We start from the raw sequence: 13,445 nt of genomic DNA on the forward strand, positions 1-13,445 counted from the left end.
GAAGTTCCATTAGGTTCACCTATGAAGTCAATTTAGATTGTGAAGTTTCACCCAAAAATCTGAATCAGTGCTGTTGCATTTCTTTTTTTTTAATTATTTCTGCTGTTACCCCTTTTTACATATCCATTGCTCTTCCTCCCGATTTGTTTGCATGTATGAATTGTTAAGTGTATATTGGAATTTTTTTCATTATACTTTATTAGGCTGCATCATTTACTGCAAGTCATTTATTAACATGTCACAGTCTATCATTATGAAGCCCTACACACACAAAATGACATTAAAATCCTGATGTGCTAGGGAATTTTTTTTATCAAAATACATTTATGGATACATGTTGACTAGTGTAAAAAAGAAAAGAAAAAGGCAAGTCATTTTCTTTCTTTTTTTCTTTATTGCATCAGTGCATATTTATGCATCAGCAATGGTAACTTCAACCTCAACACCAGGCTCGATGCTGATGGAGGTGATCTGTTTGACAATTTCAGATGGACTGTGCAGATCAATCAGCCGTTTGTGGATTCGCATCTGGAAGCGATCCCAGGTTTTGGAGCCTTCGCCACAGGGGGTCTTCCTGGTGGTGATACGCAGGGTCTGGCGAGGACAGGGGTAGTAAGGTGAAAAACAACACTATCAACAGGTAACGACAAACATAAAAACTGCAAAGGGGTTCTACCTTGGTTGGCATGCGGACTGGTCCCTTCACCTTCAGTTTCTTCTCCTTTGCGCCACGGATCAAGTCAGCGCAGACTGATGAGGGCAAAACATAACTGTCACAATCACTTCATCAACTTTAACAAACTGTACTTATATACCAGTATAATGACTCAGAATAGCGTATGAATGACATCAGAGGTGTCAGTAAGATTTGCATCTTCATCGGAAATCAGAAACGCAGTATCGAAACATTTGTCACATACGTACAAATGTTGTATAGTGACAAACATTGACTCTAAGGCTTGTATAATTACCTTTTTCCAGGGATTTGACATTACGGCTGGTGAGGGTGATGCGGATGCGGTGAATCTTCACCTCAGTCTCAACAGGTGCCTTCCCAGAGTCCTTGAAAGCCTGCATGCAAGTAAATATGCAATTCTTTAACTTCATACACATGCATTTATTATTTGAAGCTATCCTCCACTCATTGTTTAAAAATAAACCTATTCAGTATTTTTAGTTCATCATTAGGTGGCTGATTGGTGAGACTTTAATCGTCTTAATTGCGTGTTGATAATATGTAGCCATAAAGTCGAATATTTTTATTGCCATTTTGGCTCAAATATTGCATGGCGCAAACACCACGGGGACTAGCACCGAGGCTATTTGGCCCACTCGATAATAAAACAGTTCCATTTTGCCTTATAATCACAATCAAATCGTCACTCGCCCCTTAAGAAAGTAGTAACAACATTTTACACTTATATACACACCATTGTGATAGTTCCTGACCGACTTATTCGGAAGAAAATCAGGCGAACAGCGGTGAGCCAGGAGTACCAGCAACGTGGTGACTGGTTAGCTTTTCAAGAAAGAGGGCTCGCTAAGGGCCGTTTCCTGCATATGTACCGGTCATCCGGGTTCTTTTTCTTTCTTCTCTGTGGGTTTGTGACAGCGACACCTAACGGCAGACCACCAGGAGTATTCGGTACTGGTAACTAGAATAGACCATTTTAAAACATTTGTCGGGTAGACGATGATAGTTTAAAACGTGCGTATAATATTTTGAAACCAAATATAGAGATAAGGATGGAATGCATATAGTTCGTATAAATATAGTTAATTTATTATTTTGTAATATAGCAACAAGAATTGCATGTTTCGCGTGATGGCTTTGGTTTGAAATGAAACCGGAAGTTGTCTCCGAGTAAATGATGCAAAAAGACAATTCTTGGTCAAGTAACGGGGAACAGGGCAGCCGGGGGTAAATCCATGTCACAAGTTTTCTTAAAAAATGTCGGTGTTATTGTTATGATTGACTAATACAAAGATACATTTCTAAAGTTTATTGCAGTTTCGCGTCAATGGAGGGCTTTGCATCATGATGTCCAAACGCGCACCAAGTGACAGAAAAAGTTTCAAACTCTTCTTGCAGACAACTTAAAAGTTGAATGGGATCGGAATAACACCAAGGAAGGCGGACATGAACTTCGGCGTACCCGCTAACTCGTTGCTTCTCCTCAGTGCCTGCGATGAGGGGGACTACGAAACTGCAAGGGGGATTCTGGAGCCCGGAGCCTCCAAAGATTCGGGAAGGCAGAGCAGACTGCGGTCGGACGCGGGCTCGGATTGCAACACGGCGGATTTGTTGTTGTCTCTTGTACCGGTGGACTGCACGGACGAGGAGGGGAACACCGGCCTGCAGTTTGCCTCGGCCAGCGGTCATGAAAACTTGGTCCGTTTTTTGCTTCGAAAGGGAGCCTCGGTGGATAGCCGCAACAATTATGGCTGGACGCCCCTCATGCAGGCTGCTAGGTAGGCTGACGCATACAACATCTGAGTCATTAATTCCAGTTAGTGCAAACAATCAAAAATAGTGACATTATTCATCTGTTCTCCGTGTCTCTTTGCATCCTTAGATTTGGTCATTTGACCGTCGCCCACATCCTCTTGGAGAATGGGGCAGACATTAACGGACGGAACCGGCTGGGTGCAAGTGTCTTGACCATGGCCGCGCGTGGGGGACACACGCATGTCGTGAAGCTTCTCCTGGAGAGCGGCGCCTTCGTCGACGACTTCGATCACCTGGCCGCGGCTGCGGAGGTTGTCTCCAATGAAAATAACAACAACAGCTGCAGGTTTGGCCTCTCTGTTGTCTCTCACTGTCAAAAAAGATGCGCACAACTCACCAAAACCTCAAAAGCACCTTTACAGGTGAACTTAATTTGACCTCCACCATCCTGAAATGTCCTACGAAAGCTCAATGTTTTGTTAGTATTGTATATTTTGGAATGTCTGAGGCATCGTGTACATTCTTTCCACAGTGCGGTTGGTTTTGGAGCCGGTGAAGGCTGCGCAGGAGGCGTTCGGGATTTCATGGACGTCACAGCTCTGATGGTGGCGTCTCAGCACGGCCACGAAGCCACAGTGCGCCTGCTGTTGGAGTGGGGCTCCGATGTCCGCTTTGCACAGAAGACCACCGGTTGGGGTCCACTGATGGTGGCTACACTCAGCGGGAAGGTCGGGGCCTTTTTCGTGCGCTTGTGTGTTTGGGTTTCAGATAACAAATGCAACTCAAGTTGTATCCTTTGCAAGGTGGCTGTGGCCCAGCAGCTGGTGGAGCGTGGTGCCGATCCAGATCGAGTCAATGTGTTGTCCAAGACGGCGTTTGAGCTTGCCATGCAGCTAAAACAGAGAGATCTCAAGGCCTACCTGGATTCCATCACTACTGTTCGACCGCAGACTGGTATGACTTCTAATGATTAAATTATCTACTCAATTAAACATACCTATGGTACCTCATAGTACATACCATAGTTTTCGTCATGAATTAATAGTTTTGTTTCTTCCCAGATGATGAAAGACGAAGACCAGATGTGTTCAGTGCCCTCAAACTGGGTATGTCCAGATAATTACCTATCCAAATCAAATATTACTCCTTGTTTATAAGATTTGTTTCCCCTTATTTATGCTCAGGAAATTCCCAGTTGGTCAAGGAAATTCTGGAGGAAGATCCCACTCAGGTGAATTCCTCCAATCAGGAGGGAGCGTCACCACTGATGATGGCGGCCGTGAGCGGTCAGTTAGAAGTCGTGCAACTGATGGTGGAGAAGAAAGCTGACATCGACAAACAAGATGGAGTCCACGGATGGACCGCCTTGATGCAGGCGACATATCATGGGTGAGCTGGAGCTGTAAAAATGTTCACAAAATAGAGGCATAAAGATTCAATGACCGAAATGCATGAGAGATCCCACAAAATATTTTGTTGATGGTGGTGGGTGTCACAATTCTTTCAGAAATAAAGATGTTGTCAAATATCTGCTGAGTCAAGGGGCTGACGTCAACCTTCGAGCAAAGAATGGATACACGGCTTTTGATTTGGTCATGCTGCTGAATGATCCAGGTGTTTCATCTGTTATGTATTGCATTATTAAATTGCTGTGGTTGATTTCACGCTTGAATTACAAAGTACCTGATTTTTTTTTTTCTCCCATTTTTTGTCAGACACTGAGCTGGTGCGTCTGTTAGCATCAGTGTGTATGCAAGTGGACAAGGAAAGGTCCAAACACCGTGGCAGGAATTCAGTGGGTCATTCCAAAGGCAGGCATGCTCTCAACAATGCCCCTGTACCACCTGATGACAAAGGAGGCCTCAAGGTAAGTTTTTTTTTTAAATTGCCATTTAATTGCTCTAATATCCCAAATGCAAAACTGGCAAGCTTATATTTTATAAATACTCCACAAACTGACATGCTGGGTTGTAGTCGTGGTGGAATAGGATGTCCAATCGGTTCCGGCGGCTGAAGCTGACTCACACCCTGAGGCATGGGCTTTTGTCCAACCGACTGGCTCCGTTCCCCGATGACGCAGAAACCTCCTTGGACGCCACCATGAAAGCTGATGTAAAACCTGCAAGTTCTGCTCACGCTGTATCGGCACCCACTGGTACCCAGGGAGTAAGTGACATCAGTGCCGTCTGGGCAGTCAAGAGCAAGGACACAGGTAAGTCACAGAATTCAGAAGTAGAGTCTGTAAAAAAAAGCATATCTAATATTCTAATATAATGTAAATGTGATTTTTATTTTTTGTCCCCCTCCCAGGTCTATGCAGGGCGTCGTCAGAAAAGGAGGATATGCTAATTACCACAATGGTAAGAATATTTATTTAAGGAAATATAATGAAGGGATATGGACAGTGACAGGGGGAAAGTTTTGCACCTGAAAGCTGTGCCAAATCAATTTTTCTTAGTCATGGAAAATTAATGTTCTGCTCAAAATTGTACTGCAAATGTCATTGTGTTTTTCTCATTCAGCTTCGAAGTGGCGCTCCCCTTACCAGGCTACCGAACGACAAGCTGAAGGCAGTGATCCCTCCCTTCCTGCCCCCATCCAACTTTGAATCATGGAACTCAGACCGCTCACACCTCCTCGGAGAGGGCAAAAGTGAAACACCCCGGCTTCCGATGCCTCCGCAGAGAAAGTTGAACAGCAGCGGCAACTCTGATATTGTGAGTGGTAATATGTGAGAATGATGAGGAGTTTTTATTTGCTGATTTTTTATTTTTTTTTCCTATTTATCTAGACGTCTATCAGTCGAGTGGTGAGCAGGTCCATTAAGTTTCCCGGCATTCCCAAGGGGCCCTCGTCCTCATCTCCTTCTAATTCTGGCCACTATCACTCGCCTCACTCCTCCGGGGGCTCCAATGGAGTGGCCGGACTCAACCGGGACATGCACAACCGCTCAGGTCAGTACAGTCACAGGAGGACAAACAACATACTAGTACACCTTGATATTAAAAATAATAATATATCCACACAAGATTTAATTTGTGCATTTTGTTTATAATGGAGCCTTCACATCTCTCCACTAGGGGGCAGTGCAGACGGTGTTTTGGCCCAGATAGCTGCACAGCGGAAGAAGGCTGCAGGCCTGATCGACGTGAAGACTCAACCTCCTGAGAAACAGCACAGTCAAACTTCAAGTCCATTTCCGGCCGCCACCGCCAGCATGTCAACACCTGATATCAGTTTCCATGACACCCACTCCCCCCACAATCTGGTCACCGCAGACATCTCTTCAAGAAGGGTCAGCATCCTTTCCTTGTACATTTCTTATTATATATATATATGTTCTTCCGGGTGGCTCTGTTGTTTTCAAACAGTCTGAGTTGGTCTCGATGCAACCATTAATTCTGCATTCCTTTTAGAAGATGGATTTGAAGAGGAGACCTCAGTCTGGGAATTCGTCCACCTCCAAAAGCACATCGCCCACTCTCACACCATCACCCTCCCCGACCCCAAAGCCTCCCGGTGGGCAAGGAGACTCCTTGTCCTCGGCGTCCTCCCATCCTCGCTCCAAGAGCAGTGGAGGCTCCAGCAGCGGAACCATCACCGATGACGGTAATGAAACACTGGTTGGATGATGTGAAAGCATAAACTCACCGTGAGTTTTTCACTATGATAACTATATTATCTTTTTTTTCCTAGATGAGTTGTCAGGTATCTTAAAGAAGTTATCCTTGGAAAAATATCAGCCCATATTTGAGGAACAGGAGGTACTTATTCTTTTCTTGCTATTTCAAATGTTTGTCAAAGCACAGATTTTGTACTATTGACCATGCACACAATTGTTTTACTCTAAAAGTCCGTTTTTATCCTTGTCTTTCATTAGGTGGATATGGAAGCTTTTTTGACGCTAACTGACGGCGACCTGAGAGAACTTGGCATTAAAACCGATGGACCGAGACAACAAATCTTGGCAGCCATATCAGAGCTCAACGCTGGGAAGGTACTTGTATAAAAACGGTCTGGCGTTCAAGTATTTGCAGTCAAACCCAACACCGTATTAGTTTTCCTAAACATAATACATTGCATAAGTTCGACAGCCAAACCAAAATCGTGCTCCTTGTTCAGGGCCGAGAAAGGCAGATCCTTCAAGAAACCATACACAACTTTCAGTCCTCCTTTGGCAGCAGTGCCAGTAACCCGAGACCACCCGGAAAGCCACGCTGTGAGTATTTCATTCCTGACAAATTTTGTCATAATAGTAGCAAAAAGGAGATGAATTGGATAGAACTCATTAATCACAACCCTTTTTTTCTTTTCAGCTCCAACTAACTGGATGAGACACCAGGTCCGTTCCTCCAGTAAGAGGTAACTCTGAATGGAATGCACTTATATAGCGCTTTATCGACACTACATGGTGCCTGGCATTCACCCATTCACACACACACACACACATTCATAAGCTGCTGCCACCCAGGAAAGTTTGCCGGTTGCAAGACTGCCACTAAAATGTGCAACTATGAGGAAAACAAAGGGAGTATAAGAAAATGGGATATTGGGACGCTTGAGTATTTTATGTCTTCAGTAACAGACCATTCCAGTGTGCCTGAAATAAACATTTAAATACTTTGTTAATAGTTTTTGTTTATATTTGACCATTATTTTACATCGAAAAGAGTCGAAACATGAGCAACAGTTTGCAGTGGGTCTCTGATTCCAACTTTCTACTAAACTTGGAATATATGTTATGAATAGAATATGTTAAAAAATGAATTTTCCTGTGCAATGCTAACAAATGTTTTTGGATCACGTGTGTGACTTTGGACAGTGGCTTTCCTGCATTGTGCCACTATACCGGATGACTCTTGACTGGTTTCCCGCCACCCTGTCAACACAAAGTTGGTTATTTGCAGCTGTGGCGAACATCAGTATCAACAGTCGTTGGCACATTCCACAATATCACGCTTTACAACAGATCCCACTACTTAAGCGATCGTTAATGTCATGAACGGCTCTGCCCTAAATAATTGTGACAAAAATGAAATGAGTGGATGTTTGGTGTCATACAAGAGTGACCGTCCCCATCAATGATTCATGTCCATTAGAATCTAACTTGTCACATCACCTCTCCACGCTTTCCCTGAAGTCCCACGATGACATCTTGATCAGTGGAAGCCACACTATTGCAACTGGCATGTGGCCCCATTGTCACCCCCACGCTCACACGCACTTGCGTGCAAAGGTGGATGCAAGCGGCATTGGCAGGGCTTCAGTTGAATGACATCTCGGATGATGATCTCAGCGGATTTATACCAATGCCAAAGCGTCCATCTAGGTTTAATGCTCGCCGCTGACAATGGTAAGATGTGTTTTTATTATGCAGCCATGCCAGTCCCGTTAGCCTGAAATGCACACTTTTTATCACAGATGCCGGGATGGTCACTCCTGCCCCTGATGGGGTTTTTCGTGTTCTCTCAAATCATTCAACAGATGAAATGTCTAAACTATCCTGACGGCCTCCAAAGTTGGCATCAGCATTATAGGTGCAATACAGGCCTGGCCAGCAGAGGGCGGTGTAGTACACTGTCAAGGAAGAACTCATTTTAATTGGAGTAGATTCTTCTTTTGCTGACTATAATGGCTATATTATTAGCAAAATACGGGAAAAAGTAAGACCATGGATAGATATGTTGGGGGAAAAAATGTATACAATCTGCACATTGTGCAAACAAACTAGAATTTGCAAGGTTGAGAAATTAAATTAATGCATATTATTTACTTCCTGTATTTTTATTTTGTCTCCAATTGCTTTTGTTTTGAAGTCTACTTATGTAGCTTCCGTCCCAAGCTCCTCTCTTCGTCGACTTTGACGCATTTACTAAACCCTCTCAGTGCGCCTCCAGTCGACATGCAAAACCCCCCTTTATCAAATTATTTCGACCAATAAGCCCAGTTCCATTTCCTCGTAAAACCAGTTTTGCGGTGGGAGGAAAATCTTCCCGCTTGCAAGCGTCCCTGACAGCAGAAGGTCCCTGTATGACTGTGCACAAGAGCGGCTGGGCTGCCCTTGCGTGTGACCCCTCCCCTCAACGCGGCTCTCCGACGCGTGTGCGTGCGTGCGCGTGCTACGCCGGGGTCGGTTTGGGCTGATGCCGGCTTCACGTGAATCTTGTTAAAACCTAAACTGACTTTACATCGAAACGATTTCAAGATAAATAGCGTGATTTATTATCAGATAAATATTGAATCATAAAACTGTATTTTTTTTGCGTTTTATTTATTGTTTAATACGTACGTCACGAATTCGAATAAAAACCATCATGCGCGACATTGCTGATATTTCCAATATGCAGACATGCCCTGAAAGCACCACAAACCTCGTGTAGCTTGTATCCGTATGAGCGTGTGCGCGTGGCGTGCGCGCGCACTGTTTGTGAGGCGGAGTTGCGTGCGAAGAGCTCGACATGTCATTCAGTGGAATCCGCCACCTGAAAGGCGAGGAAGTGAAGGCGACTCAATTGGGTATAAAGCATCAGGCAACATCTGCCGCGAGCAGTACAAAGCTGATGAAAACATCAGCTGCAAGCTCTTCGATTATTTGATTTTCCCGTGGATTTATCACTTGCCCCTGTTAAGTGGGTGCAAACCCCCCCCCCCCCCCCCCCCCCCCCCCCCCCCCCCCCCCCTGGGACACATCTCTCTTTTTTTACGCTTAATGTGACTCCACTGAAACACTATACTGGACTTAACTGACAACCACAGCGTGTCCGGGTGAGTCAATTTTTGCACTTTATTTCTTTGCTGAGCTTGTCAATATGCAAATGTGCTTTTCTGACTTATCCCACAACTTTCTAATTTGAACCATTTAGTAGTTTGCATGTAATCTACCTACACTCCCTTCTGTAATTCATTGGAGTTGCTGTCTAGACATAATCGTTTGAAATAGTTTGAGCAACTTTTCTCGAGTCTCAAAACAAAGTGGGAGCTACATGGAAGGTTGAAAAGTCCCTCGTGTGCATCTGTGTGTTGGCGTCTCCTTCCACAGCGCACCTGTTACCTCCACGGAGCGCAAGATCATGATCCCTCCTGGAGACTGCATGTACGCGGGCAGAAAGCGGAGGAAGCCCGTCCAAAAGCAGTTAAGAATCATATTTGCTATTTTTGACAACAGAATCATGCCGAGTAATGGGTGCACGTTTCACTAGGAGGCCTGCAACCAGGCTGCAAGGATATTAAGTGAAACGTGCTATTGTGACATTTGAACCCAAACAGCATGAGCATTCGACTATATTATAGTCACGGTATAGTCACTATATGATGCAAGCGATTGTCAGTGTATGGATCACGTGACTTTTCTTTTCGCCTGCATGTAATTCGTATGTTCTTGACTTTGAACGTACACTAATTGTTTTGTAGCTGCAGGCTCAAAAGGTTGTTTGATGCTGTTGACATTTCATAACAGCATATGACCCCACCCACCAGCCAAATTTTGTCAGATCATTTCATTAATATTAAATCAGTTGAACATAAAAATTTCAAGCGTGACCAAAAGAGAAATAAAAGTAACAGTTTTAAGACGTTTAAATAATGCAGCAAAATCCTCCAGTGACTTATTGCCATCAATTTAATTCAGTCAATTTTCAAACTCTACAGTTTCATTTATCAAACGCATATATCAGCTGCAAGTCTAATGGCCAGTATTATTTAGTTAAACATTTAGGCATTATAACTAATATATCATCGGTGTTGATATAAAAGCAATTAACTGTAACCAAAAAAAAAAAGTTAGCTAGTAATTTTTTTTAGCAATTTACAATAGACCAAATAGCTGTTAAGGGTGTTAAGGGTTGTTGAGTTTAACTAAGGATAAAAAAAGCCCCAGTGAATACGAATATATAATTCATGACACTCAGGACAGCTATATTGTAGTGCTTAAATCATATTTTTTTTTCTCCCTGTAAAGACATTTGCTGTCATTGGAGGAAGAACAAAACTGTTTTGTGTGGTGCACCGAGAAAGGCTGCAGGAAAAGTTCTAAGGCAGGGGACATTTGCAGAGATGATCACGTGTCCCTGCCAAGAACAACAAGTCAAATATATATTTTCCATGGCAGACTTTTTAAAACTTGCCAATAATTGATCATTTTATCTTGTGGAGCAAGACCATCAGGGCTTAAACAGATGACAGTGGAAGCTTTATATTGGAAAAAAAAAAGGTCCAAATTTCATTTTGCCCCAAAAAGTTAAGCTTCACGGACATGAATTATTTCTCACTGCTTGTCACAATGCTTCAGGCAAGTGTGTGAGGGAAAAAAAAAACACCCTTAGTGACAAGTCGGCATGGTGAAAAGTGTTTATGTTCCAAATCTTTCACTGACTCACCTCACCAGGAAACCGTCGTCTGCTAATGAGAAAACAAACCCGTCCAAGCGGCACCGGGACAGGCTGAATGCCGAGCTGGACCGGCTGGCCAGCCTGCTGCCGTTCCCGCCGGATGTCATCTCCAAACTGGACAAACTGTCTGTGCTGCGCCTTGCAGTTTCCTACCTCCGCGTCAAGAGTTTCTTCCAAGGTAAGAGATGACATTTGTGTGTGTGTGTCGAAAATAACACCCCAAGTATTAAACAATTTCTTGCACAATTGTTTTTCTAAGGGTGATTTTCCACATAAAACATTTTCTCCCAGAACTGAAAGGTGTGCTGTTGCAGTACTAACTATATTCATATTTAATATATTCTGCAATATTGCCAGCAATTCATTCATGCAAAGCGGTCCAAAATATACACTGGATTTAATCTATCTTTTCATTTGATATCAGATGAGTAACTGGAGCGCTTCTGTTGTTGCAGTTTGAAAGAAGATAACGCTTAAAAAAATAATAATTAAAAGTTTATGATGCACGGGTTAAAGACATTGAAAAAAACACTAAGCTTATAATCGATGGCATCTGTTTCTTCCTCCTTGATTCTCTCGAACATTCACTGAGTGGGAGTGTCAGGCAGAGCCAATTTCGACCTGCTTACCTGTTTTACCTATTTAGCTATGAAGTTGTTAGGGCTTATCAAAAGTGTCTCATGAATAAAGTACTCAACGACAACGGCTGCCTCTGGGAAGACTTGTGATCTGTGTTGACAGAGTTGTAAAGTAAAGGAAAAGGACAGTTCAGTGGAGTGTGAAAGTGTGCAGAGGTGTGGTGAAAAGCTGTCCAAAGTGAAGGCAAGGTACACTTTTGGCAGAATAGAAGAAGATCTGGACTCATTTTTCATCAACTTTGAGTAATTATCAAAGGCTCTCTGTTGAGTTGCTCTACTTCTGTCAGGGTTCTTATCAGCAGCGGCAATTGACCTGCTCACTTGTCGTTTGATGCTCGACTAATGAAAATAATTGGAAGTGGAACGGAGCCCTTTAGTTCGGAAGAAATTTGCAGCCCTTTCTTTGGAATACTTTCCGCACTGACCCGATGATCTTTTGTACTATAGAACAACAATCACATTATAATAATGGTGACAACACTTTCTCTTATTTTCCCACAAATAGATAGTATCCAAAGTTTATTCCACGGATGCGCTAGTACTTCTGCTTTATGTCCACTGGGGGGACTTTGAGAAGTTGTTATGTGGATTGAGGATTCTTTGCCCCTTTTAAAAAGCTGTAATTTCTATTACTGTATTTAGTAGGACTGACCAGGTAAAAATGATGGGATTGTTAGAATAGAATTTTTTTTTTTTTTACATATATTTGTGTGTGTGTGTGTGTGTGTGTCAGCTGACTACCTCCGCTTACATGTTAGGCCCACAGGCTTCACAGTAATTGTTGAGCTTGTTAAATATTTACTCTCATGATTAACAATCCCTTCATTATCTTTCTGCCCCAGTTGTCTATTTTTCCCTTTGAATTGAGTTTTTGGGGAGTCTGTTTGTTTGACTGTCTCACTGCATTTCATTGTTATATTGGAACTGGAATTGTTTTGTTAATTACCCATTCTTGGTTTTAAATTTATGAAAGACATTTAAAAGAATACAGTAAATTCTCTGTTATTAAGAAAAAGGAATCATTGGTTCGGAATATGTTGGAGAGTTTTTTTTTTTAACTTCTTTTCATATTTTCTGTAGCGTAATTTGTAGTTGGAAAATTATTGGACATGAATCAATTAAGGGAAATAAAATGTAAAAAAAAACAAAAAACGATCCAAACTTTACAGTTGAGAAATAATGTGGGCTCGCTTTCATGCCTGAGGCTTCCAGACTGATTGGTAATTATTACCTGTAATTACTTGGCAGTTAAGCGTACAAACTGTAGTTAGGACGTTGGAAAAAAAGCTAAATTTAAAATAAAATAAAAAAATCTGTCTTATTTAAAAACAAAAAAAACATTCAGTGGTAAAATGATTACATGATGGATATCTTCGATGGCATTATCATACCTCTACTCATTTGCACATTTTGACCAAATACAATATCAAACATAAACATAGCTTATATTTTTTCTTTCCTACAAATGATCGGTCCGTGTGTCAACACTAACTGATGGTGCCACTCAAATAAATACCTAAAGTGTAAATATAGCCATCTCCGTGTCAGCAAGGTGTGTGTCTGTTAAAGACCCAGTTGTCTTTCATAGCTGTCATAACACTCGCATAGACCACCGGACTGCATTGCACGTGCAAATATATTACAAATATCACCTCAAATGCGCAATTTTCTGAGGTGCCTTGAAAGAGGAAGAGAAAGGCCACAGAGACCACAGCCTCACGCCGGGCCCATGCCATTAATGACGTCATTCCACAGACAGCAGACAGTTATGCAACAATTGAGGAAATAGATCAATCACACCAGTGATTTTCTCTTATTTGCACACTTTGATGGATTTGAATCAATTTTCCAAAAATATTAATAAAAAAAATAAAAGGTCTCACTTTTTAAAAATATGCCGTAATCATAAATCATAACCGTTATTTAGCAAAAGGTGAACACAACAAAACACTGTCCCTTAGCTTCCCTATT

General features: G+C 42.4%; 3 protein-coding genes across 3 annotated transcripts in view; 2 read left to right on the top strand and 1 right to left on the bottom strand.

Moving 5' to 3' along the window:
- Nucleotides 1-371: 371 nt before the first annotated feature.
- rps20 (ribosomal protein S20) lies at nt 372-1,576 on the bottom strand. The gene is made up of 4 exons (XM_037279945.1): nt 1,431-1,576; nt 972-1,071; nt 677-750; nt 372-594 (listed from the first exon to the last, which is right to left on the bottom strand). Exons 1-4 carry the CDS (start codon nt 1,431-1,433, stop codon nt 412-414), a joined length of 360 nt encoding a protein of 119 aa, XP_037135840.1. The 5' UTR covers nt 1,434-1,576; the 3' UTR covers nt 372-411.
- Nucleotides 1,577-1,879: 303 nt separating this feature from the next.
- On the top strand, nt 1,880-7,073 carry LOC119139240 (ankyrin repeat and SAM domain-containing protein 6-like). Its single transcript, XM_037279764.1, has 18 exons — nt 1,880-2,472; nt 2,577-2,795; nt 2,982-3,177; nt 3,253-3,403; nt 3,511-3,555; nt 3,634-3,838; nt 3,957-4,063; nt 4,165-4,316; nt 4,424-4,661; nt 4,760-4,809; nt 4,972-5,166; nt 5,241-5,403; nt 5,530-5,744; nt 5,866-6,058; nt 6,146-6,213; nt 6,330-6,446; nt 6,572-6,668; nt 6,766-7,073. Exons 1-18 carry the CDS (start codon nt 2,141-2,143, stop codon nt 6,813-6,815), a joined length of 2,793 nt encoding a protein of 930 aa, XP_037135659.1. The 5' UTR covers nt 1,880-2,140; the 3' UTR covers nt 6,816-7,073.
- A 2,054-nt stretch (nt 7,074-9,127) lies between these two features.
- Nucleotides 9,128-13,445, top strand: part of ahrra (aryl-hydrocarbon receptor repressor a) — a 38,535-nt gene continuing 34,217 nt past the window's right edge. Inside the window, exons 1-3 of the mRNA XM_037279765.1 lie at nt 9,128-9,214; nt 9,489-9,581; nt 10,833-11,014. Coding sequence (XP_037135660.1) covers nt 9,520-9,581; nt 10,833-11,014 — 244 coding nt within the window. The 5' untranslated portion in view covers nt 9,128-9,214; nt 9,489-9,519. The remainder of the gene's footprint in view (nt 9,215-9,488; nt 9,582-10,832; nt 11,015-13,445) is intronic.

Source organism: Syngnathus acus, chromosome 20 (assembly GCF_901709675.1).
Source record: "Syngnathus acus chromosome 20, fSynAcu1.2, whole genome shotgun sequence".
Classification (NCBI taxonomy): domain Eukaryota; kingdom Metazoa; phylum Chordata; class Actinopteri; order Syngnathiformes; family Syngnathidae; genus Syngnathus; species Syngnathus acus.

What these genes read in the sequence shown, in the direction of transcription:
- LOC119139240 (XM_037279764.1), top strand. Translation starts at nt 2,141, where the DNA reads ATGAACTTCGGCGTACCCGCTAACTCGTTGCTTCTCCTCAGTGCCTGC. An exon ending in AATAACAACAACAGCTGCAG is followed by an intron (nt 2,796 to 2,981) that starts GTTTGGCCTCTC and finishes TTCTTTCCACAG; the next exon opens with TGCGGTTGGTTTTGGAGCCG. An exon ending in CCATATTTGAGGAACAGGAG is followed by an intron (nt 6,214 to 6,329) that starts GTACTTATTCTT and finishes GTCTTTCATTAG; the next exon opens with GTGGATATGGAAGCTTTTTT.
- rps20 (XM_037279945.1), bottom strand. An exon ending in TGTCAAATCCCTGGAAAAAG is followed by an intron (nt 751 to 971) that starts GTAATTATACAA and finishes TGCCCTCATCAG; the next exon opens with TCTGCGCTGACTTGATCCGT. An exon ending in CAGTCCGCATGCCAACCAAG is followed by an intron (nt 595 to 676) that starts GTAGAACCCCTT and finishes TGTCCTCGCCAG; the next exon opens with ACCCTGCGTATCACCACCAG.